This window comes from Trichoderma atroviride, chromosome 5 (genome assembly GCF_020647795.1).
Source record: "Trichoderma atroviride chromosome 5, complete sequence".
Lineage (NCBI taxonomy): Eukaryota > Fungi > Ascomycota > Sordariomycetes > Hypocreales > Hypocreaceae > Trichoderma > Trichoderma atroviride.
This window is the reverse complement of record NC_089404.1, coordinates 3872804-3895686: the sequence shown is the minus strand read 5'-3', so window position 1 is coordinate 3895686 and position 22883 is coordinate 3872804. Positions and strand designations below refer to the sequence as shown.

Below are 22883 nucleotides of genomic sequence, written 5' to 3'. Positions count from 1 at the left end.
ACTTAGACGAGATGGGGAAAATAGTCTTCTGTCTTTTCGGACAAGGGGAATTGGCCTACATATGTTGTAAACTGGGAGATCTTGAGGTCGCATTAATTTAACCGTGCATGTACCTTGACACGCTTTCGGAAATATCCGCCTATTCCGTACTTTGCACTTCTAGATAGTTTTCATTAGCCGTTGTCTAGGTGCCAGGACGCCACTGCTTTCTGTTGTACCCTGTAGATCCGCTTGCTCTAAACCAGACCATTAGAAATCATTAAAGTCAGCTATTGACGCTACAAAACGCATGAGTATACCTATATATAGAGTGGTCCGAAGACGAATATTTTCTCGTGTCCATTGCTATTCTGTTCATCTCAATAAGATACACACCTCTAATTCCTTTAACATCTCACCAGTATCATCATGTCGACACCAGTTCTTCACTACTTCAACCTCGGAAGCCTTGGGCGGGGTGAAATTATCCGGTAATGACGTCGGCCACAACCTTAACATTGACAGGTGCTGATTCGCGATCTAGAGTATTTATGAATGAGCTTAACATCGACTATGAGGATGTTTTATACAGCTACGATGAGACATGGCCCTCTGTCAACAAAGCCAAGGGCGTGAGCTTGACGGGAACGCTGCCCATCTTGGAGATTGATGACCAGAGGCTCTACCAGGTAGGCTCCCGATGTTCCGAGAGCCGCATACAGACTGTTAGTGCCCAGGTGAACTAAATATTGATACTAGCATCTTGCCATTCTTCGATACCTATCTCGCCGGGCTGGTGCATACGATGGCGAAACCAACCACGAGAAGTACCTTGTTGATGCGGTAGCTGATATCTACAATGATTGGCGAGTAAGTAGCAGATATTCAGGATTATCACGCGGCGAATGACTTTGGCTGACACGCTGCTAGACTGGCTGGGTTAACCAGCTAACCGCCAAATCGCCCGACTACCAAGCCACACATGTCGCCAAATTCCAGGGCCTGTTCACCGATTTCTACTCGCAGGACACCAGCGGTCCCTATCTCTTGGGCAACAAGCCGACCTATGTTGACTTTGCCGTCTTTCAAGCTCTTGACAACGACGAGGCCATTGGCGCTGCTCCTGTTAGTTCTCCCTTGATAGTTGCTTGCTCCCAATTATCCCGCCCTCTTAGCACTTCATACAAAATCCCATACAAAATCCGTTTCGTTGTTTTTTTATAACTTGTGCACTAATGCTGACACACGCCACTAGAAGACGCTGTCAGAGCCACTGACGAAGCTGAGGGAAGCTATTTTGGCTCGCCCGAATGTCAAGGACCACCTGGCTAAGCGAGCTGCTGCTAAATAGGTGCCGCGACAACCAAAAGGATCTACTTGTCTTTATATATAAATAGTCTTGGATATTCAAGTTTCAGCGATCCATTTATGTTGTCCATCCACGTAAAAAGAGCGAGAACATGTTTCCATCTGAAGTAACCTAGTCTCGTTAATAACCGGGTTTGCGAGTAGGTGTAGCATCCACATTTTCAAGCTGCCGTATCTGGAAAAAAAGCTATGTAATCTTACGTAGCATCCAGTTTAAAACTTTATAATGATTAGATGAGCAACGTTGTGTGTTATTTGTATAGAAGAAGGACGGAGATGATTTGATGACTTTCTGATCGAAATATGTGCGGAACGAAAACAACTATTAGCCATAGGTTAGCGGCTTGCTCAGTAGACAGAAGGCGGAATATTTGTGCAGTGATGCGCCGATACACAAATACCTGTATATGAGTTTTATTCTGAATGGTGTAAATAATAGTGTTATGATAATCGATAGAGCACAATCTGTTCGCAAGAGGTGTGAATAAAAGCTAAATACTCTGCTTCTTTCCTACAGAATGGTCAGCTGCAATAAGGGGGATCTTTCATTTTGGCCTTGACGAAACGCGCCACTTCAAAGGTCCTTACCGACCTTGCATTAGATCTAGAACAAAGAGATGTACCCCATCTGGCTCATGGAGGAAGAAAACAACATGAGAGAATGAGCCAAGTCACTGATAGCTGTATGACTTTTGAGGTTCTTCCACCTATCTTGACAACGGTCACATTCCGGCTCGAAATATGCCCGATAACAGCATCAATTTCCCTATTGCAGAGCTCTAAACGCCTGTGACAAGACTCTTGAAAACTCGTCTTAAGAAGTACTCTACTTCAGGGTGGTGAGCGTGTCCCCATGATAAATCTTTAACATGCTAACTAATATATATACCAAGTAAGGATATCACGAAGCTACTTTAGTAAGAAGGGTACTTTATAGATATACGCGTATTCTCATGTTCGTGTATTAGTGATGTACTGGTGATACTACTAGATGGTGTGGATGAACAATGTAGATGCCACTCTTTCATGATCGTTGGGGAACGCGGGCTTTTGCAAATGTAGTAATTTGCAGAGGGTTACTTAATTAAAAAAAAAAGAGAGAGAAAAAAAACCTTGACCAAAATGATCCGATCTGTCACTTCTGTATAGCCCTCTTATTGATGTGTGAGGCAACACTTCAGGTAACAATTAATATACGCGCAACAAAAAAAGCGATGTACATGAACAGAGTAAGTACATGACGAAATAGAAAAGAGCCCTAAAAGTTACAAAGCCAACTATCCCTGGGTAAATACCTTTGTTTTAATCACTACTTACTGACGATCATATCTTGAGTCCCTGCATAAGACTTAAGATCGTGGAGGAATTGTTTGTGAGTCAATTGAGAAAAGTCGTCAAAAGTGTCAGCTTGTGCTAATGAATGAAACAATGACTGTATCTCGGGCAGCTATAGCTTTCTTACAAAGACGATTTTTAAAGTTTAGATGCCGATGAAACAGTGTATCGCAATGTAAATTATGAATGTTGCGATATAAGACAGATAGGATGCCCACTCAAGCGTACCAATATACGTGTAGTAGGTGTAAAGCGGCGAAATAAGTAGCCCCGTCCTAGAGCCTTTGCATGGGGCGCGATACTCAATTATATACCAACAAAATATCCTATGATTCACCATGGACTTATTGACTCATGTTGTATATAAGAGAAAAATCTTTCTCGCCGTATCCCTCATCATGGCTACCTAGTGCTAGTATTACACTCGACTTGGTGTTTCAAGATGGGGCTATTAGTCTGAAGATGTAGCCGGAAACGATGCAGTTGAAGATCATTGCATACAACAGCCCACTGAAACCCTACGGTAGATATGCAACGGAAAAAATGCCTACCATAGTACTTGATGTAGCTTTTGATGTCATCTCACTGGACTACCATGGGAAGCTCATTGAGCCAGTCGGATTGTCAGGAGAAAGTTGTCAGACGCAGTCATGGTCAACGTCATAGTCAACGCTTATTTAACTTAATGAAAATGCATTCACTAGAACGATAGTAGGCTCATAGATCATTGCTTTTGATGGTACAAGAGAGATGTTTTAGGTTTCGTCTTCGTTGTCATGTTTAATGCTCTTTAACCTAAAACCTGCCACCTACCAAGAAACGCTTCGAAGCTGGTAATGAGGTTGTGTCACCTCCGTCTCGGAATAAAGATTAACATTAGAACTAAATGATCCGGCAATAGCAATAGTAATCTCAAATTAAATGTTGTACTTGACTTACCAATTATTATCCGCCATATATGTCTCCAGCCTGTGGAACTCAGTTTTGTGGTAGCTAGACTATAGAAACATTCGCAGCGTCATTGCACAGCTCAAAACGTACCTATTAAGGGGTAAGTCTTTTACTAATATGGAAGACTCGACTGTATACATGATAGAAAGAATGATTCCAAAACAAAGAGCATAGATAATATGTGATTAGTAGTTCTGAATTCCTTGGATATATGCATTTGAGGCGGATTTGCATCTGGATTCGGAATCGGACTCGGAACCGGAATCTTCGCCATTAGTCCAATAAGGAGGAACGCAAAACGCAACGGATCTCCCCGCAGACTCTCAAGTCCCCGTATTGCAAAGCGCCATCTTCCCCGCATTGTCCGCCTACGTGCCCCTCGCTATAATAGCCATAGCAATTTGTGTTTGCCGCCGTCAACCGTCTTACGTCTATGAAGGCAATTCACAATTCCGATCCTCCCTTCTTCTTTCGGCTATTATAATTGTATAAGAAGCTCAATCGCAACTGTTCTTTCCCCTGCAGCATGAGTATAGTTTACTGGTCTTGAAGACAATCCACGTGCCTTTTGTTTCTTGGCGTTGAGAAGAGAGCGGCAGAAATTACCAGACTATTGACGGATATTCCCATGCGCTAGGCTACTTGGCAGTAGCACGCATACAGCTCTGCTATGGCTTACCAAGTCCTAGGGATAGCGATCATCGCTATCATTTTCGTTCTATATAGGTCCCTCAACGCAACTGATGCTCCGAAGATCAAAGGCATACCTGAAATCCCCGGAGTTCCCATCTTTGGCAACTTGCTCCAGCTTGGGGTGGACCACGCTCGTGTTGCACAGAAATGGGCGACAAAGTATGGGCCTGTTTTTCAGGCTCGTCTCGGAAATAGGGTGCGTATTTCTCAATTGCAAAGCATGGCCTGGCTAATATTGGTTCATTGAATAGCGCATTCTCTTTGTGAATTCTTACGAGACGGTGAAGCATTTCTGGATCACCCACCAGTCGTCTCTCATCTCTCGGCCTACCTTTCACACATTTCACTCGGTAGTATCCTCATCTCAGGGATTTACAATTGGTACCTCACCCTGGGACGAATCCTGTAAACGCCGCAGAAAGGCTGCTGCTACGGCATTGAACCGCCCAGCAGTCCAGTCTTATATGCCTATCCTCGATCTCGAATCTACTGTGAGCATCAAGGAGCTCCTCAACGACTGCATGAACGGCTCGCAGGACGTGGATCCCAGTCCTTACATGGCACGATTTGCACTCAATACGTCGCTGACCTTGAACTATGGATTCCGCATTGACGGCAACATTAACAATGAGCTCTTGGCAGAGATTACTCATGTCGAGCGCGAAATTTCCAACTTTCGATCAACAAGCAACAATTGGCAGGACTATATTCCTCTCCTACGCATCTTTGGCAAGCAAAACAGCAAAGCGGGAGAATACCGAGTCAGAAGGGACAAGTATTTGACAGACATGCTCAACGACCTCAAGGAGCGAATTGCCAATGGCACCGACAAGCCATGCATCACGGGAAATGTCCTCAAGGATCCAGAGGCGAAACTGAACGAAGGTTAGTGCCACCAATATAAATCTGTTGCGTCATTTACGAAAGCATAGGCTAATTATGTTATTCGCATAGCTGAACTTAAATCTATTTGCTTAACAATGGTTTCTGCCGGCCTGGATACTGTGCCTGGTAATATTGTTATGGGAATGGCATATCTGTCCACCAAAGAGGGTCAGGCAATTCAAGCAAAGGCCCTGCAAGCTATTCAAGAGGTATATCCTGACGGAGATGCTTGGGAGAAATGTCTTGTTGAAGAAAAGGTCCCTTACGTCACTGCGCTGGTCAAAGAGACACTACGTTTCTGGACTGTCATTCCAATTTGTCTTCCTCGAACGAACATTAAAGATATTCCTTGGAAGGACTCTGTCGTGCCCGCTGGAACAGTCTTCTTCATGGTAAGCACTACCAGTTTGCTACCACTGCCGGCAATGGACATTTATTTGGGACGCAAAGGTTGACGCTGACAATCTCCTAGAACGCTTACGCGGCTGATTACGATGAATCTCGATTCAAGCTTCCTTATCAATTTATTCCCGAGCGATTTTTGGAAGACACAGAGATTGGTACACCGCATTACGCTTACGGCGCAGGTTCTCGAATTTGCGCCGGCTTTCACCTCGCCAATCGAGAGCTCTATACGGCATATATTCGACTCATCACGAGCTTCCAGATTGTCCCGTCCGATGATCCTTCACAGGCTCCCGTTATTGATGCCATTGAATGCAACAGCATGCCTACTTCGTTGACAACAGATCCAAAGCCATTCAAGGTTGGATTGAAGCCTCGAAACGAAGCAAAGATTAGAGAGTGGATTGCAGCAGCAGAGGAGAGGACTAAAGATTTGTAATTGTTTTCGTCAGTGGACGGACGCTTGTGTTATTACTTGTGTAAAATGGTATTTTTAAACAGAATTGGAATCGGATATGTCATCTAGAATCTCATATGAATCAATTAGTCTATAATTCACACCACGGCCAATGGAGACTTGTTGATATAAAATCGAGCGGCTAATATGAAGACGCCAGAGACAAGCGCAAGCGCGCCAGCATAGAACATGGCAGGTCGATACGCGTTTAATCCACCATCAGTACCACCGAAGGCTTCTAAAATGTAGCCAGCAATCGGAGCACCCTGCGTGAGAATAGATCTTAGTCAGACGAAATCTCCGATCTTGAAAGAGAGAACAGCAGCTTACCAGAAGATAGCCGCCAACCCAGCCGGTTACTACCATACTCATTGCGATGGCCACTCTGGCACTGCCAAATACCTTGCTGATAGCAGTTGGCATGGTAGAGAAGAAAGCTCCATTGGCAGCGCCATTGATGACAACAAAGGCAATGAGCGGTCCCAGTTCCGTAGAAGTTGGCCAGATTGCAAGGAAAGTGATGGCAGTCAAGACCAAGGACACAAGAACAGTATTGATCGAGCCGACTTTATCGGAAGCAAAGCCCGAGAGGATGCGGCCAGCGGCGGAGGACAAACTGAAGCCGGCAACCAAGCCGGCACCAACGCTGGGTGAGAAACCCAGTGATCTGGTATATAATGGGAGAAAGAACGGCGGGACAAAAAGAGGAAAAGTTCCAATCGCACTGCCGATGAAGATGAGTACAAATGTAGGGGATTTGAACAGTTTCCTAGGCGGCGGTTAACTTGCGAATCAAATACATAAAAGCACATGGCTATTCTCGTTTCTTCACAGCTTACCATTCAATGAACCCTCGCCTCTCGACAGGGACTCTCTCCTTCATCAACCATGCGGCCGGAAGACCCGTAGCAAGAGTCATGAGGCCTAGGATGCGGTATGCCCACGCGGTGCCCAATTTCTGAATCAGAGAGTCTAAAGCAAAGCTGATTGCAGCACCTCCGAATCCACTTCCAGCAAACATGAATCCATTGGCCAGACCCCGTTTGGCGCTGAAATATTGCGATGGAACCGTAGAGATGACCTAGTTTGCATTCAAGGATTAGCTTGACGGGATTCTATGGCCAGTTCTTTGATCAATGCATTATGTTGAAGAACTAATACGCGAAGTACGTGTAAAATGCGTGTATCTCGTAAAAGTGGTGAAGATTCGGAGCAGACTTACGGCGAAACAAAGACTACATATGTGACACATGTTGTGTTAATCATCTCTCTCAAGCGTCTTCTTCAAATGCAGCACGCCGTCTCACCTGACTCCCATCCCCATAACGATCCCCGACGTGAAAAACAGCGCGCCAACATTATGAATTGTGAAGCTGCTCAGAATCTCGCTGCCGCCCATGCACGCTGGGCCCAGCATTGCCGTTGCGCGGACTCCAGCCTTTCGCACCACCAGGGAGTTGACAATTGCGAGTGCCGAGATCAGCGCCGCCTGCAGCGATCCCACAAAGGAGAGAACCGCCGGATCAGCCAAGCCATCAGAGACCAAGGCGGTCTGCATCACGCCCCAGGCATATGTCGTGCCGAGTGACCACCACAGCAGCACGAAGCCGCTGGCGATGATGGCCCAGCCGTATCCGCCTTCGGGGACGGTTGAATCAGCCTCTCGCGACGCTTCGAGAACATGATCGGTGACGGTGTATGTTTCGGAGACTTCATTCTTTCTCCCGTTGGAGTTGCGCAAGCTCCCTGCGTGGCTGGAAGCAGAGCTCGTGGCAAGCTCGATGGCGGTCGTGGTCGAAGTCATCGCCGAGTTTCTCGCTGGATTTCTTGGGAGAGAAAGTTTTTCATCTCTGCTGAGATTCTGGAGTTTTTGAAAACGGCGGGGCGATTGGGCTTGTCGCTGGAAGGCGTTTTTTTTCTCCCTTGCAGCTCGCTGCGCTGAAGGGTCAATTACTCGCGTATAGATGCTATGCATACCTGCCTGACAATAATCTGAGGTGAGATTAGGCACTGGCATGCTCAGCATCTTTGTTTTCCTTGTAGCTTTTTTGTGAAGCAATTTGTATCTTGCTTCGACACATACCTAAAATGCCGTTTCGATCTCACTCTGCTCTCTTCGCGTGCCATTGTGTGCATTTGCAGCCAAATTATGCTGTATCGCACTGCAGCTCAAAAGGCCGTAACCAGGGCCAAATTTTCGTGACTTTACGCCGCCCATTTTGATTGAGCTCATGCTTGTTTGGCTCAAGTGATTGTACGCAGAGGCTATCATCGTAGCCAATGAGCCCCGCTGGCTGGTGTCAATTGGCGGCTCAAGACGGCAGCTTGACTGGCTCGAGATGAACTACTTGAACGGACTTAATTGAGGTTTATTTCCAAACAGCACGTCTTCAACATAGGTTCGAATTCTTGATGAAGCAGCCGTTGTCGTCTGCCTCGATTTGGAGACATGGATAGAGTTTGCTGATCTTTACCCGATTTCATATTTGGAGAATATGACTGCTCGTCATGTGTTCGCGTCATGAGCATCAATATCCAGTCCAACAGGTGGGTGAATGTTACACTGTAAGTAGCGCGTCACATCTATTTAGGGACATGTGAGCAGGCATCATAAAGTCAAATACCACTCACCAAAGTGCTTCGGTTATTAATGCCGACGGAAAAGAACATTGGAGGCTCAACAACGTCATAGAATCCCATTCTACCCCTCAAAGATGGCCTGTCGCAAGTCCAATGTTTATATCGACTCAGTACTTCGCCAAGCGCTGATATTCTCGCACGTCAATTCCAGGGCTCTCTCGGGACGCTATCCTATGGAAACGCTCAAGAGCACGCTTTTGGACTTCATTCTTAAATTTACGACGAGCGTAATGCATGTTGGTAGCGAATATTTGATTTGATTGGAAATTGCGTAGGATTTTGAAGTAGCACTTCGTATTCCCAATATATTGCTTCTGCAGTATCAATGTACACATAGTTACACAAACACGAACAAGGAGAGAGCAACATTCGATCTTGGCCGAATATCCGTGGCCAAGTCAAGTGTAGCCCCAAGCAGCTTGGCATTATTTCAACGAGCTGCCGGGCGGGGACAAGCGGGAGCTCATTCAAGGAACGGCACATCCTCTCCAGCTCCACTCTCCCCAGACTAATATGTCTTGCTCGTAGTTCTAGATCTATACACTCAGACAACTGTTTCTGGTGCCATTGATCCGGCTGAATGTTGTTCATGCGATGCAACATGAGCCACGAGCCAGTCTAGAGGCCATGCCTCGTACACAATGTAAGACAAAGAAGCCGACGATCCCGATATGTTCCACAAATAATACTAAAACAGGTGCGATATGTGCCAGTGGCTGTCCGTTTACAGCTGTACGTATCAAACTCTTGTGTCATTCATATCCCGAAGCGATGGGAGGCAAAACCTGGGGTAGTCCGTCCCGAGAGGAACTAAGCTCGCGTTTAGCATGCTTATACGGAGCATCACTAGCAGGGGCCTTGTAGGGCATGCATGCAAACGGTCATGAGGAGGCAGCATTATCCGGTCAGTAGATGCTATTCCCGTAGCGTCGGCAACTGTTGAATGTCTGTACCTTCTTGAGACGTCATTTCAGCTCTTGATTGGATCGGCAAGCAAAGAGACCAACATTTTGGCGCAAGGAGGGCATGAAGCAGGTCCACACCCATCTTGAGAGCGGGGAGTCAAAAGCTGTTGGTGTAGCATTCTTTGTTTATTGGAAAGCGCTTATGCAATATGATTCGCCCTTGGCTCGCCCTTGAACGCTCAGGTCACGCCGGATTTAGCCATGCTCTGCTTGCTTTGTCTTAGATGCTCATTAAATGTGGACGCACTCATGTTTGCATGGGTGTATTCTTGCTCTCGAAAGATGAAAGAGAGAGGGGTAAATTGGATTTGACGCAAGGAAACACACCCATTGCAACGTGTGTATCGTGAGGCAACAGCATCGGCCTCGGCCCTTAGTGCTTTTGCGGCGGAGAACACTTGCCGCTCTCTTGGGGGCCATATAGGTAGATAGGAGTTGGTCGGCGTAAGTACATATAAAGGCAAATCGCCGTCACATAAATGGTCTTCAAACTCCAGAGGGCAGCGAGGATATACTGTGGCGAGGCGTCCGATAATAATCAGACAGCAGCGCAGTTGTCGCACATACGCCCAGATCTCTTCGTCGGCTGTTTTTTACATCTACATTTGTTTCTACCATGGTACACATATCCAATTTCCTTCTCGCGGCATTGCCTGCTGTTTTCGCCCTCCCTTCAGCGTCTCAGCATGATCTTGAGGGCAGAAGTGCAAATGTTGCTCAGACCGAGGCCCACTGGGCAAACCAAGCCTCAGCCCAAGGCCGTCATTTCTGCTACATAAAACCAGATGCCAACGGTGGCGATGACGCTCCAGCTATTATGGATGCGCTCAACAACAAGTGCAACTCCAAGGCCCTTGTCATATTCCCAGGCCCCGTGTATAACATACAAACAAACATGACCACCTTGGATCTTCAAGATGTTGTCATCTATCAATTTGGCCGCATGCTCTGGAGCACCGACATCGATTACTGGCTTTCAGTATCTATGCCGGTTGGCTTCCAAAATCAGAGCACTGTTTGGTACTTTGGAGGCCACAACGTGGTCTGGGATGGCTGGGGTGTCGGTACTCTGGACGGCAATGGCCAAGTATGGTACGACTGGGCAAAGAGCCAAGGAAACCTGGCTCGTAGGCCGATGAACATCAACTTCCGCACTCTCACAAACTCTGTCATCAAAAGGCTTCGCTTTGTTCAAAGTCAGATGTGGACAATGGCCATCACTTACTCCCAGTACGTGGATTTGGATGACATCTACGTCAACAGCACCTCGACAAGCCAATGGAGCACCCTCAACACTGACGGCTGCGATACCATCTATTCGGATAGCATAACATTCAGAAGATGGACCATTTCAAATGGTGATGATGCCATTGCACTCAAGATGAACTCCAGCAATATCGCCGTCTATGACAGCTACTTTGAGAACGGCCAGGGCATTGCCATAGGCTCCATGGGCCAATACAACGGCAAATATGAACACCTTGAGAACTTTTACGCCAGAAACATCACTCTCAAGAACACAGCTCACGTCTCCTATCTGAAGACATGGGCCGGTATCTCAAGAGGCTATCCTCCCAATGGCGGTGGCGGCGGCCTCGGTGTGGCGCGAAACATCACGATTGAAGATGTGACGCTGATTGGCGGAAGACAACAGCCATTATTCGCCTGGCAATGCGAGAACTACTCTGGATTCTCTGGACAGGACTGTGACTCTTCCTTGTTCAAGATGGAGGACATAACATGGAAAAACATCAAAGGAACCGTGGGACCTGGAGTGACGGAAGCAGTCTATCTCCAATGCAGCTCGGCTGCTGGAGGCTGCGATAACGTCGAAGTGGAAAACTTTGACGTTGTCGTCGCAAGCACTGGCAAGCCGCTGGTTGTTTGGGACTGCTTCAATGTCAATGCTCCCATAGGATTCACATGCACAGAGTCGGTAACCCCGAAACTGAGTCCAGCTATGACTGGTGGCCATGGCCCCGATAACTGATAGACTGCGGGATGTTAAAATGTCGATATCCGAGGCCATTTGAGATCTTGGTCATCGCCTGCGTTGATGCCTGTATATTTTTATCCAGTATATAGGTACTGTTAGCTGTTTAATTTTACGCTGTATTTTTTCCCTATATAACATTATGTCATTAAAATGAAACCACCGCGCTATTAAGCAATTCCTGAGTCAATGCATCTATAACCAGTTTCCCATGTTCACATGCACAGCTTTGGTCTGCGAATATGCCTCCAGGCCTGCCTCTCCCAACTCTCTGCCAATGCCACTCTGCTTCACTCCTCCAAAGGGTATTCTCGGATCGCAATCTTGGCTGCTGTTGACCCAGACCATCCCAGATTCGATCTCGGCTGACACACGATGGGCTCTCTCCAGATCTTTCGTGAAGACGGCAGCTCCTAGGCCATAAATTGAGTCATTGGCCAGTGCTATCGCTTCTTCTTCTGTCTTGAATCGTAGGATTACAACGACAGGGCCAAAGATCTCTTCCTGGTAAATGCGCATCGAGGGGTTTACTTCGGTGAAGACGGTGGGGGCGACGAAATATCCCTTGCCCTTGTCTCCAATTGAGAGAGCTTTGCCTCCGGTAGCAACCTTGGCACCTTCGTTTTTTCCGATTTCGATATACCCCAGTACTCTATCGTACTGGGCTTTGGATACCTGTGGGCCCTGGTATGTATCCTTCGCCCATTGGTGGCCTACTTTGCTCGTCGTGTTCACAGTCTCAATGAACCTCTTGACAAAATCGTCATACACCTCTTCTTGGACTAAAATTCGGGATGTGGCAGTGCAGATTTGTCCTTGATTGGACATGATTCCCAAGTGAGACCACTTGGCGGCCTGGTCCATATCGGCATCCTTGAATACCAGAAGGGGTGATTTGCCTCCTGACTCGAGAGTGATATTCTTCAGTGTCTTGGCCGCAGTTGCCATGATGCTAGAGGCCGTGGCAGTTGAGCCTGTAAAAGCAATCTTATCGACCAAAGGATGGTTCACCAGAGCAGAGCCAGCGTCTTTGCCCAGCCCATTGATGAAATTGACGACTCCAGGCGGGAAACCCGCCTCTTTGACAAGCTCTCCGAGAACGAGGATACTCAACGGTGTTTGCTCTGCAGCTTTGAGCACCACGGTGTTGCCGCAAGCAAGAGCAGGCCCCAGCTTCCAGGTGGCCATTGATAGGGGGTAGTTCCATGGGATGATCTGGCCAACAACTCCAATCGGCTGGCGGAGAGTGTACGCAAACTTTTGATGCGTTGTGCTGATTACTTGTCCAAAGTATTTATCGCAGAAGCCAGCATAATACCGTATCACGGCCACAGCTTCGACAAGGTCCACCTCCAATGCTTCGTGATAGGTTTTGCCTGGAATGCATATCAGCATTAACTGCTTAGTTAGAGATATAAAAAGATCTCACCATTATCCCACGCTTCGATTGTCGCAAAGAGTTCCTTCTTTGCCTCCATTAGATCGGCGAGGCGCCACATCAACTGGCCCCTTTCAGAGCCTGAAAGCAATTTCCAGTCTGGAGATTTCAGGGCTGTCTTTGCAGCCTTTACGGCTTTATCTACATCCTCAGCACTGGCAGCATGAACGCTGACGATGACTTCTTCGGTGCTGTTGTAGCCAAGTTAGTCGACCAATAATCACACATCGGCCTCTGGGCGCTGCTTAAGGGTGCTTACGCTGGGTCAATAGAGGCGATTGTCTCGCCACTGGATGATGCAACAAACTCGTTGCCAATAAAGAGCCCAACAGGCTGGCTCCATTTGACACCGTTTGGTGCGGCGAGGTCAACTGAGGGTACAGTCATGGTCTGATTTGATGGATTGTGCGGCGTCTATGTGAGATTGACAAGAGGTTTTGCTTCAAGAGACGAAACGAATGGTAGAAGAAATATATATATAGACAAACAGTTATCGCAGATTTACGTTGATATATCCAGAAGATCGGACTCCGCGGCGAGCAGTTGCATTCACAGGCTTCCAACATTCTCGTGGAAATACTCCCTGCAGAAATTACCGCCGCTGTTGACGCCGGTGTGGGGGTTTCACGATATTGTGGGCAGGCGGGGTAATGCCACCAATCTTCACTGTGTTGCGCTTTCGGCCACTAGACACTGGAAAGCTGATTGCTGGATTTGGGCAATGACTAGCAACAAGGCGGAATTATCAGAGTAATGTATTGGTGGCGAGTATCCGCAAAATTCCGCATGCACCACCATAACGATAAGCAAACAAGGAGCAAAGATGTACTGTATAAACGCTGAAATGATTGGCTGGAAAGAAGGCAGTCGAAGGTAGGATTCTGTGGCTTCAAGGATCGAGTTTGGTTATTAAAATGCAACCTCTGCAGCGTCCTTTTCCCGCTGAATTGACAAGAATTCTGTTTCGAAATCAATTTCTTTTACCGGGATGACCTTTGACTTGAAGCATATTTTGAAGAAAATGTAGATGGCTTTATTGCCAAGTTAGCATATCAATCCCGAACAGAGTATGAAAAGGCATGTTAGATAAGCAGAGCTGGGACATACCGATAAATATGGCAATGTTAAGGTAGCAGGTCAAAAATCCTGCGGCAGTAAAATGGCCTTTGACGAATACGTCGAACCCTATTCACTTGTGAGATAAAACATCCATAGCATGTATTCTACGAGCTAAGCAACATACCTGAGAAAAGAATGACGAGGCTCACCACAAACATGGTCGCCCATGAAATATATGGCTGCAGTGGACTTTTGTAGGGAAGCGCTGCAGGTCTCATTAGCTGAATAGTACTCAGCATTGGTCTGGATAGTCTTACCGTCTCTCGAATATCCCTGGCTTTTGAGTCCCGCGTAGAATCGAAGATAGGTAGCTTCAATTACCACCCAACCTATCAACCCAGAAACCGTCGTAATATTGACAAACCAGCCAAACACCACCGACGTGTTGTTAGCAACGTTCAAGTAGACGAGAGGTAGCAATAGGCAGGTCAGTCCAATGGCATAATGAGGCGATCCGAATCGGTTGCAGCGTTGAAAGAAACGAGGTGCATGTCCATCACAGCTCAAGCCATAGAGGGTCCGCGACGCGATGAAGATGCAAGCTGAGCCACTGCTAATGGCAGAAGTGCATACAACTGCATTGATAATGGATGGAACGACTTTGACACCGGATCGTTGAAAAGCAATGACAAAGGGAGACTGCTGAGCAGTGCCGGTGGAAATGGCGAGCGAGGGGTCATTGTATGGGCTTTTCGCAAAATGAGTATTTAATTTGGCTTGAAATTCGGGGAGAAGACTTACACGATGAGGCCAACAATGAAGATGCTGAGTACGTAAAAGAACAAGACTCGATAAAATGTCTTCTTGGTAGCTGCCGGAATGATTTTTCTAGGGTTCCGAGTCTCAGAACCTGAGATTGCAACGACTTGTATATTGCCGTAGCTGAACGCAGCCGTAAGCAGCACTTTCCAAAAGGCCAGGAAGTGCCCTGTTGCTCCCGTCTTGATGTAGGCGTTGAAGGCCCCGGGATGGTTCCAGTAACGGAACCCCAACCGATCATGATTTGGCCCGCCTCCTAGGTCGATGACCAGACCACCAATGATTAGGCCGAGAATCAACATGATCTTTAAGGATGCAAACACGACTTCAGACTATTGTAACTGTCAACGCCAAAGACCATCGATAAAGCTGTGTCAAGCATTTCTCACCTCGCCATATAGACGCACGCCGCAGAGATTGAGAGCGACAATGACAACCAAGAAAACGGTGATCCAAACCCCCGGATTGATCGACTTATTCCAGAACTGTATCACTGTGGCAGCAGCGCTAATCTCTGCAGGTACAGTGATGGCCATTGTATACCCTGGTTGCCTGTCAGCAGAGAGTCTTGCAGCGTAGCCCGCCGAGAAAGCAGAGTCAACGCTCACAGAAGTTCCATCCAGTGGCCGCACCGAGCGCCGGCTCCACGAATTTCGTTGCATGCCGAATGAACCCACCAGTTCCGGGCATGAACGCAGTAATCTCACCGGTTGTGTACGAAACTCCAGCCGTGACAAATCCCATCACAATGTACGCCAACAGCGCCCCAGCCGGCCCCGCAGTTGCAATTGCTTGCCCTGAGCTGAGAAAAAGGCCTGTACCCTGTTGAACGCGTTGAAACGCGATCAGTGCCTATTATCATGAACCGGTCAAGTGCTGAATATGTAGACTTACAATCATCCCCGCAATGGCAATCATGTTGATGTGGCGAGAGCTGAGGTCTCGTTTGAGACTGCTCGTCTCGATGACCGTGGACACATCTTCATGGCGAGGCGTCTCTTCACTGACGCCGTGTTCCGGGTGTTTCTCCATGTCCACTGGCTTGCAGAATGGAGACCGTTGGAAATCCTCCTACAATGCCGTAATACGGTGGAATTGTACTAGGATGCCTCTGTAACTGTCGATGCGCCTCTGTAGGTTCTCCCACGGTGACTTGGACAGCACGCGATATTAGAAGCTATGCATAAAGGGTTGAGATTCTTTGCATGCAGAGAATGGGAGAAGCTGTTGGTAGCACAATGGTGTGGCCCGGCAGATATGATTATGACCCCTGACGGATGTCTGCTGATATTCCGGAGTGACATTCTTCTGATATACTCATCAGAAACAGCCGCCATCGATAGCCACAGGTGTTATCGCTGTTCCCCGAGCACTCCGCACAACCGCTATTTTGAACATCAAGCTATTGGCATAGAGTCTGCGAAGCACATCTAGTATGTCTATTTGGAAATCAACTTGGCGACTTGCTATAGCATCCGCTAGCCTATCAACCGGTGATATTGATTAGATGCCGTGACCGGACAACCGGTCTTCCTCGCGTAGCTTTAATTGCCGGTGCATCTTAGTCCGCCTAGTTCCCCACCCCCATATCTACATCGTGGAGATAAAGTGTAAGCCGGCTACCGAGACTTACAACTTGGAGGAATACAACAACACAGTATAAATGTTAATGCGTGGATTTCATCAATCAGTATTCAAGTATGTCCAACACAGCTCAAGACGACTCGTTCCAGCTCTATGATCTCCGGGTCGAAGTTGTGTGCCCTCCAGGCAAGCGCATAATGTGCGGCGCGAAAGAAGGCGATTACTTTACCATGCAAGGTGAAATGATCTATTTGCCTCCCAACCAGGGAATAAGTATATACTCTTTAGGTAAATAAATTACATGCCATCCTAATCCATGCTGGCCGTTTCTTTTTATTGGCGGGTGTCTGATGATAAAACAGCCGCTGTTATGCCGCTTCTTCCAGCGAAGCAAAGAGTCACGTCTCCCAACGACTGGATGACGACTGACGCCTTGATAGCGTGTCCAGATCCAAACTGTCCTTCTCAATTACAAATTACTAGAGAGGGTATCAGAACTTTCAGTCATTCCGAAACAACTATAGTTCCGTTGCATCATAAATAGAACAGAATAAAGGTGTTAAAGAAGTATGTGGCCAAAAAAGGTCCTCGTCTAGAATCCCGCTAGACATGAGTCCTTATGTCATGAATATAGAGTATTTACGCCAGTATTGCATTATTTTGCGTGTTGAAGACAGTACTTGACATTATATCTGCCCACGCACAGTCGTCTGTGAAGAACGGGTCGAGGTCAGCAGGATGGAATATAAATACGTCCGGGTTGGTTTGTTCGAAGGGCTGCGGCACGGATTGGCTGGTTGCTAGAGGTAGAAAAGAGAGCCTGGCTGAATCCAGCTCATTCTGATTAGCGGCTGAGTAGTTATCCGCGCTTTGAAGATTTGGTGTCGTTGGAGCATCCTTCTTCCGTTGAGAAAGCTTGATGGCGATATTGTTGAGAAATCTGGCTTGTAGCTCACAGCTTGTTCCGGTAGCTGCCCCTGTCTGGGAAAATGCTCGAGAAGCAGCACGAATGGTATCCACCACCGTGTATTCGATCTCCTGGACAATTACATCGGGTGCAGATAAGAGAAGCTGAGATTGTTAATTAGTGGCAAACAGCCTGATAGCCGAGCATTAGTGACGACACACATACCTTTACGAGGAAGGCTGCACTATAAGCAGTCATGACATGTATCGAATCTTGAGCAAAAGATAACAACGATGTATTGCGCGATGTCAACTTCAACATATCCAAGGCGCCTGTGAACGCGGCCCAGATGATGTCCAAATGGAGCGATGAGTCTGAATACTCTGACGACAATACGTCTCGTAATGGTAACGAGAAGAGCTGCAATCGAAAATGCGTTCCGTAAAAACGGATCAGGAATTTATGGCAGCTCCCCTCTTCTGGGGTCTGCCTTTTTTCGACACTTTGAATCCAACGACGCTCCCATCTCTCAATGCTGGCCTTTTTAATCGAAAGCAGAGATTCTAAATCTTCGGACACCATCTTTTCTCTCCGTCGGGAATCGAAAGCGTGCAAAGGGAATATTGACGAGATCATCAGTCGTAGTGTAACAAATGCACCAAGCAAATCATCGGTTCGGTCGGCTATTGGGTCGCTGCACCAGGCCTCGATCGACTCTATAAACGGACTGCGATCAATCATCCAGGGCCGGCCTGTCTGAAGGCTGATACTGTAGCAGCGTTACAAATTGATTCCATAGAGATGGCCAGCTATGGCAACATACCTTCGATCGTACACGAACAAGACCAGCCATGTTCTTTCGACATTCCGGACTTCTCGTCGCTTCGTCTCGTCATCGTTGGCCCGGCTAGCTGCTGAGTACGCCGTCAATTTATGCCACCCCATGTCCATGCACATACGAATTGCATATCCGACCGAGGTCCAAGCGCGCGTGTCCTGCGGCTGCTTCCAGTAGGTGAGAATGAGAATAGCCTGAACAATCTCGGTTGACTTGGTGCCGTTCCTAAAGCTTTCGGTATAGAGGTCTTGTGCATGTTCATATAATGCATTATACACGGCGGGGCTGAATGTCTTTGCCGACATGGCAAGAACTGTTGTGAAGAGAAACGATGACTTGCGAACGTAGTCGAACGTGTGTAGATGAGGGTCGAGCTGGCTGATGTATGGATTCAGAAGAGTTATGAAGCTACACATACAGATTAGTTTCCAAAAACCTGGCACCAGAAGCGGATATCGCACCGACTTTTCGAAAAGCGTTTTGGCCATGGAAAGACTCAGTATGTTCATCTCGATTGGATCTTCCAGATGCGTCGGGAGAGGTCTTTCGGGCGGCTCCAGTGCATCGCCATCCGTGGTGCTTAGTATGCGCCGCAGCGAGAACTTGCCTCGCATTGCTTCCTGGTTGAGTACACCTGATGGCTGCAAGTTACCAGGATCTTCAGCTGGCCCGCCCTCTACGATGGATGGAGTGCCTCTGCTGTAGTCCGGCGTCTGCTTGGTGGCCGCATCTGTTGAAGGCAGCTCAATGCCCTTCCGTTTAGAAATTCTATCTCGTTAATTGAATAGTACGCAATACAAAGGCCATGTGTCACCTACTTCGTCCCGGGCTTTCGACCTCTGCGGTGCTGCTGGAACACGCAATCGAGAGACTTCCGCGCGCAACGTTCACATTTAGAAGCCGGCTGGCTGCCCAGCCGGCATTTCATCTTTACTTTTCGACATGGGAGACAGGCATTCATGATGAGAATAATGTACAAACGCGTGTAATTCTGCTTGCGTGGCGACCCAGAATGTCGGTGATAGCGGAGCAGGACTCAGCCGAGGACACAATACGGGGTATGGCGACGACGTGAGAAGCATTCAGGTCGAAAGATCCGTGGAGCCAGTGGGGCTTGCGCAAGTGACTGCGCGATCTGTCATGCCTATACCTCAACGTGCTGTTGTTGATCGTTTATACCAGGTCCTACATACTGCAGTGCCTACCGAATCGTGCTCGCAGCATGCTATGTGCCGGAGTAAAACTATAGGAGATGCCGAGATCATACGGCAGGTGATACAAACAGTAATTACTCCGTACTCCTTGACAGATAACCTGCTATTATTAGACTGCCTAGATAATGGCAGACCCGCATTGATGACATGCCTAAACCAGTCTAGACGTAAGCCCAGATGAGACAGGCCGGTGATTCATGGCGGACTTTTGAGATACCGGTGGCGTTGAGCTTCACGGTTAGTACCACGATGACTTGCTAACATAAAGCGAATAAAGCCAGCGTCCATTCTTTTTCAGTCTGAAACAGCAATCAGCCGTATACAGGCATCAACACTTTTGTCAAAGATACGTTCCAAGCCTAGGCCTTTTCGACATGGGCAGCTCTCAAAATGGCGGGGTTTCCACGGCCCATGTCAATATGATGACGGACACCATCATCGCTAACCTCCCGGCTGACGGTCTTCGCGTGGTGGTTAGGTCACTTCTCGTCTTATTTCCGGGAATTACGGGCGCATTTGAACAGGAGACGAAAAAGTACATTACGCAGAAAGTCGCGTCTTCGATAATACCAGAAGATGCGAATCCTAGTCTCGTGGACCTCGGAAAGACGCAGCAGATTGCTCGCAGTATGCTGGGCTGTGGACTTTCCTTTCAAAGCCTTGAGCTATTCCAAAATCTAGTCATTCAAGGAGCTGCTGTATTGTCAAGGACAAATGACAGCGACCTTTCTAGTCTGGAAATATTTCTTGCCAGTGTGGACGGTGATATTGTACAAGCCATGACTGCTGTTCAGAAATCCCTTTTTATAGATACCGGCGCGCGGGTAATGAATGATGGAGAGAAAAGCATGGTAAAGGGCCTCCATCAGTCGATTATTGACTGCCATGATGCTCTAAAGATGACAAATAGGGACTTCCCCTTTGGAAGAAGCCTGGTCTCAACTGCTGGGATTCTTGGCCTGCCCCGGGCTGCTCTTCCAGATGCGAGCCAGCAACTTTACAATCAGATTGCTGTAGCACAGCCTCCCCCACAAGCCCAAGAGACATTCCAGTTGAACGGACGCAATGTGCCTCGGATATTTTCAGGGCTTTGGCAGATGTCGAGTCCTGCTTGGGGCGCTGCATCCACGTCTAAAATCGTAGGGCAGTTCTCAAAACATGTACAGCAAGGATTCACGGCATTCGACATGGCTGATCATTATGGAGATGCTGAAATTGTATTTGTAGGTAACAAGGTTTCTGGTTTTCGTCATTCACTCTGCTTATACAGATTACAGGGCCGCTTTTCATCGCTGTATCCTCATAAAGACGCAATATTCACAGCAACGAAATACTGTGTTTTCCATCCAATGGCTGTATCTCGCGAAGCCGTGCAAGCTAATGTCAGCGAGAGATGCCGACGGCTACAAACAGAAAAGATTGATTTGCTACAGTTCCATTGGCAGTTTGTAAGAAGTTGATAAGACGTGAAGCGATGCCTTTTACGCTAACCTGTTTGCAGTACGACAACCCTGACTACCTAAAGGCTCTCCAATTCTTATCAGAAGACAGTAGGGTGGCTGCAGTTGGACTGTGCAATTTCGATACGAAGCACCTTCTTAACGTAGTTGAGAGCGGCATCAGGGTACACGCCAACCAGGTTCAGGTTCGATGTTATCATTCGGTTGCTTGACAGAATAATCGCTGATCGATGACTAGTTTTCCCTTGTTGACTCGCGACCTGTCTTTGAAATGGGCAGCGCCTGTGAGAAACACGATATCAAGCTCTTGACATATGGCACATTGGTGAGATTTTGACCTAACATTACCTTTTGGGATAATGAAAAACATCTTTTCTAACTGTTAGATGAAGTGTGGTGGCTTTCTTGCCGATAAATGGCTTGGAAAGGCCGAGCCAGATGTATACGACGGATCAATTACACCTAGCCAGAGAAAGGTGAGGCGACAATACAAAGACGTCTTTGTGTAGAGTTTTGTTACTGACGCTGCTCATAGTATTTCGAGATGATTCGCAGCTGGGGTGGCTGGGATCTTTTCCAAGAGCTTCTTGCTGCGCTGAGAATTATTGCTACAAAACACCATGTCGACATATCCAACGTCGCAACACGCTGGGTACTAGATTTTCCCTACGTGGGCGCGGTTATCGTGGGCGCACGTATGGGAATCAGCGAACATACAGACGAGAACTTGCGAAGCTTTGGATGGACCCTTGACTCGTCAGACCAGGATATGCTGGAAGCTATTCTGAAGAGAAGTAGAAGAAAAGATATCTATGAACATATAGGTGATTGCGGAGCTGAATATCGATAAGATATTATCACAAATCAATTAGAGAGGAAAGGAATATTAGAGTCAGCAGACTGGATCTCAAGATTTAATACCTGAATATTTATATTTCTTAACTTTTTAAATAAGCATTCATTTTAGAATAGGAGAGTAATTAATGTTACAAATATGCCTGCAAAAAGGTACCTTGGATAGCATTTTCTGTCTGTAATACATTTACCAACCCTCATCAAGGACGGTCAAAGCCGCATAACCACCAGTCTTGAGCACTTCAGTATCCACCACAACAATTGCAATGGCCTGTGTGGAGGAAGTTTGTGAATTGTTCTCTGCCACAGTATGATGACATCCGGGGAGCTCGATAAATGTTTCTCCAGGCTTATATGCCTTTGGCGGGTTGCCATTCATGCCGCTTGTAAACTCGCCGGCCATGACATAGGCAACTACGGTGGCTCCGCCGTGACGATGGGGAGGAGTAAATCCGTTGGGTGGATAATCCAGGTGAACTCCAACGATGGATTTTCCAGGTGCATTCGTTAACTCATGATCAAAGAGAATTTTGGTGTCTTCCCGAGGTCGGTCCCTAATAATACGCTTTTAGGGATAAATCGATATATATGGCTCGGTAGAAGGCTTACGTTTTTCGTGTGCTATAAGACATTGCAACAATTGAGAGAGTATGTCAAAAAATAAGGAAGAGTAGTTTGCGTTTAAAAAGAAGCTGTTGTAATTGACTGTAGTCAAAATTATAGTTGTCTTATCTTAAGAAATAAGCCTCGGGTTTTGGAGACAGTTGACGGGTTTATATAAAATCTCATCTACTACGACTTTTTGCTCATATACGGGCCATTCGGGAGAGCAATTGGTGTATTAATCTAGTAGTCAATGGATCATCACCAACAGTCCGAGACATGGCCACCCTTACTATACAGCTGCCATTCGGGTCGGGCCAAATAGTATAGCTCCACATTCGGGTCAATGGTACCCTCCGGCTCACAGCCGACCCGAGAGCAAGCAATCGCCAGATGCTTAGATCAATCGCTGTTGTGGCCTGTTCGTAGAATCCG

The 22883-nt window shown here is 47.2% G+C and overlaps 9 protein-coding genes across 9 annotated transcripts; 4 read left to right on the top strand and 5 right to left on the bottom strand.

The window, feature by feature from the left end:
- Positions 1-120: 120 nt before the first annotated feature.
- Positions 121-1402, top strand: TrAtP1_010531 (uncharacterized protein). The gene is made up of 5 exons (XM_014089655.2): positions 121-470; positions 524-668; positions 739-849; positions 910-1104; positions 1235-1402. The coding sequence occupies exons 1-5, from the start codon at positions 409-411 to the stop codon at positions 1328-1330; spliced, it is 609 nt and encodes a 202-aa protein (XP_013945130.2). The 5' UTR covers positions 121-408; the 3' UTR covers positions 1331-1402.
- Positions 1403-4303: 2901 nt separating this feature from the next.
- Positions 4304-6055, top strand: TrAtP1_010530 (uncharacterized protein; the record flags this gene model as incomplete). The annotated part of the gene is made up of 4 exons (XM_014089656.2): positions 4304-4522; positions 4578-5211; positions 5281-5603; positions 5684-6055. The coding sequence occupies 4 exons, from the start codon at positions 4304-4306 to the stop codon at positions 6053-6055; spliced, it is 1548 nt and encodes a 515-aa protein (XP_013945131.2).
- A 116-nt stretch (positions 6056-6171) lies between these two features.
- Positions 6172-7877, bottom strand: TrAtP1_010529 (uncharacterized protein; the record flags this gene model as incomplete). Its single annotated transcript, XM_014089657.2, has 5 exons — positions 6172-6339; positions 6404-6842; positions 6913-7154; positions 7296-7308; positions 7381-7877. 5 exons carry the CDS (start codon positions 7875-7877, stop codon positions 6172-6174), a joined length of 1359 nt encoding a protein of 452 aa, XP_013945132.2.
- Positions 7878-10294: 2417 nt separating this feature from the next.
- On the top strand, positions 10295-11668 carry TrAtP1_010528 (uncharacterized protein; the record flags this gene model as incomplete). Its single annotated transcript, XM_014090020.2, has 1 exon — positions 10295-11668. The coding sequence occupies one exon, from the start codon at positions 10295-10297 to the stop codon at positions 11666-11668; it is 1374 nt and encodes a 457-aa protein (XP_013945495.2).
- A 198-nt stretch (positions 11669-11866) lies between these two features.
- On the bottom strand, positions 11867-13496 carry TrAtP1_010527 (uncharacterized protein; the record flags this gene model as incomplete). Its single annotated transcript, XM_014089658.2, has 3 exons — positions 11867-13047; positions 13101-13300; positions 13369-13496. 3 exons carry the CDS (start codon positions 13494-13496, stop codon positions 11867-11869), a joined length of 1509 nt encoding a protein of 502 aa, XP_013945133.2.
- Positions 13497-14018: 522 nt separating this feature from the next.
- On the bottom strand, positions 14019-16019 carry TrAtP1_010526 (uncharacterized protein; the record flags this gene model as incomplete). Its single annotated transcript, XM_014089659.2, has 8 exons — positions 14019-14140; positions 14217-14294; positions 14353-14433; positions 14486-14916; positions 14970-15319; positions 15377-15531; positions 15596-15809; positions 15882-16019. The coding sequence occupies 8 exons, from the start codon at positions 16017-16019 to the stop codon at positions 14019-14021; spliced, it is 1569 nt and encodes a 522-aa protein (XP_013945134.2).
- A 577-nt stretch (positions 16020-16596) lies between these two features.
- Positions 16597-19543, bottom strand: TrAtP1_010525 (uncharacterized protein). The gene is made up of 5 exons (XM_014089661.2): positions 19135-19543; positions 18782-19084; positions 18302-18724; positions 17704-18247; positions 16597-17642 (listed from the first exon to the last, which is right to left on the bottom strand). The coding sequence occupies exons 1-5, from the start codon at positions 19275-19277 to the stop codon at positions 17211-17213; spliced, it is 1845 nt and encodes a 614-aa protein (XP_013945136.2). The 5' UTR covers positions 19278-19543; the 3' UTR covers positions 16597-17210.
- Positions 19544-19722: 179 nt separating this feature from the next.
- On the top strand, positions 19723-21989 carry TrAtP1_010524 (uncharacterized protein). Its single transcript, XM_014089662.2, has 6 exons — positions 19723-20753; positions 20808-20978; positions 21032-21175; positions 21229-21315; positions 21383-21466; positions 21526-21989. Exons 1-6 carry the CDS (start codon positions 19905-19907, stop codon positions 21838-21840), a joined length of 1650 nt encoding a protein of 549 aa, XP_013945137.2. The 5' UTR covers positions 19723-19904; the 3' UTR covers positions 21841-21989.
- A 43-nt stretch (positions 21990-22032) lies between these two features.
- On the bottom strand, positions 22033-22477 carry TrAtP1_010523 (uncharacterized protein; the record flags this gene model as incomplete). Its single annotated transcript, XM_014089663.2, has 2 exons — positions 22033-22399; positions 22455-22477. 2 exons carry the CDS (start codon positions 22475-22477, stop codon positions 22033-22035), a joined length of 390 nt encoding a protein of 129 aa, XP_013945138.2.
- Between the last annotated feature and the right edge of the window lie 406 nt (positions 22478-22883).

Bases quoted from the DNA above. Each gene is read 5' to 3' on its own strand.
- TrAtP1_010531 (XM_014089655.2), top strand. From the start codon at position 409: ATGTCGACACCAGTTCTTCACTACTTCAACCTCGGAAGCCTTGGGCGG. The intron at 471-523 runs GTAATGACGTCG...TTCGCGATCTAG, and splicing joins GGGCGGGGTGAAATTATCCG to AGTATTTATGAATGAGCTTA. The intron at 669-738 runs GTAGGCTCCCGA...TATTGATACTAG, and splicing joins ATGACCAGAGGCTCTACCAG to CATCTTGCCATTCTTCGATA.
- TrAtP1_010525 (XM_014089661.2), bottom strand. From the start codon at position 19,277: ATGAATGCCTGTCTCCCATGTCGAAAAGTAAAGATGAAATGCCGGCTG. The intron at 19,085-19,134 runs GTAGGTGACACA...TTAACGAGATAG, and splicing joins GGTCGAAAGCCCGGGACGAA to AATTTCTAAACGGAAGGGCA. The intron at 18,248-18,301 runs GTATGTTGCCAT...ACGCTGCTACAG, and splicing joins TTGTTCGTGTACGATCGAAG to TATCAGCCTTCAGACAGGCC.
- TrAtP1_010524 (XM_014089662.2), top strand. From the start codon at position 19,905: ATGGGCAGCTCTCAAAATGGCGGGGTTTCCACGGCCCATGTCAATATG. The intron at 21,176-21,228 runs GTTCGATGTTAT...ATCGATGACTAG, and splicing joins TACACGCCAACCAGGTTCAG to TTTTCCCTTGTTGACTCGCG. The intron at 21,467-21,525 runs GTGAGGCGACAA...CGCTGCTCATAG, and splicing joins TTACACCTAGCCAGAGAAAG to TATTTCGAGATGATTCGCAG.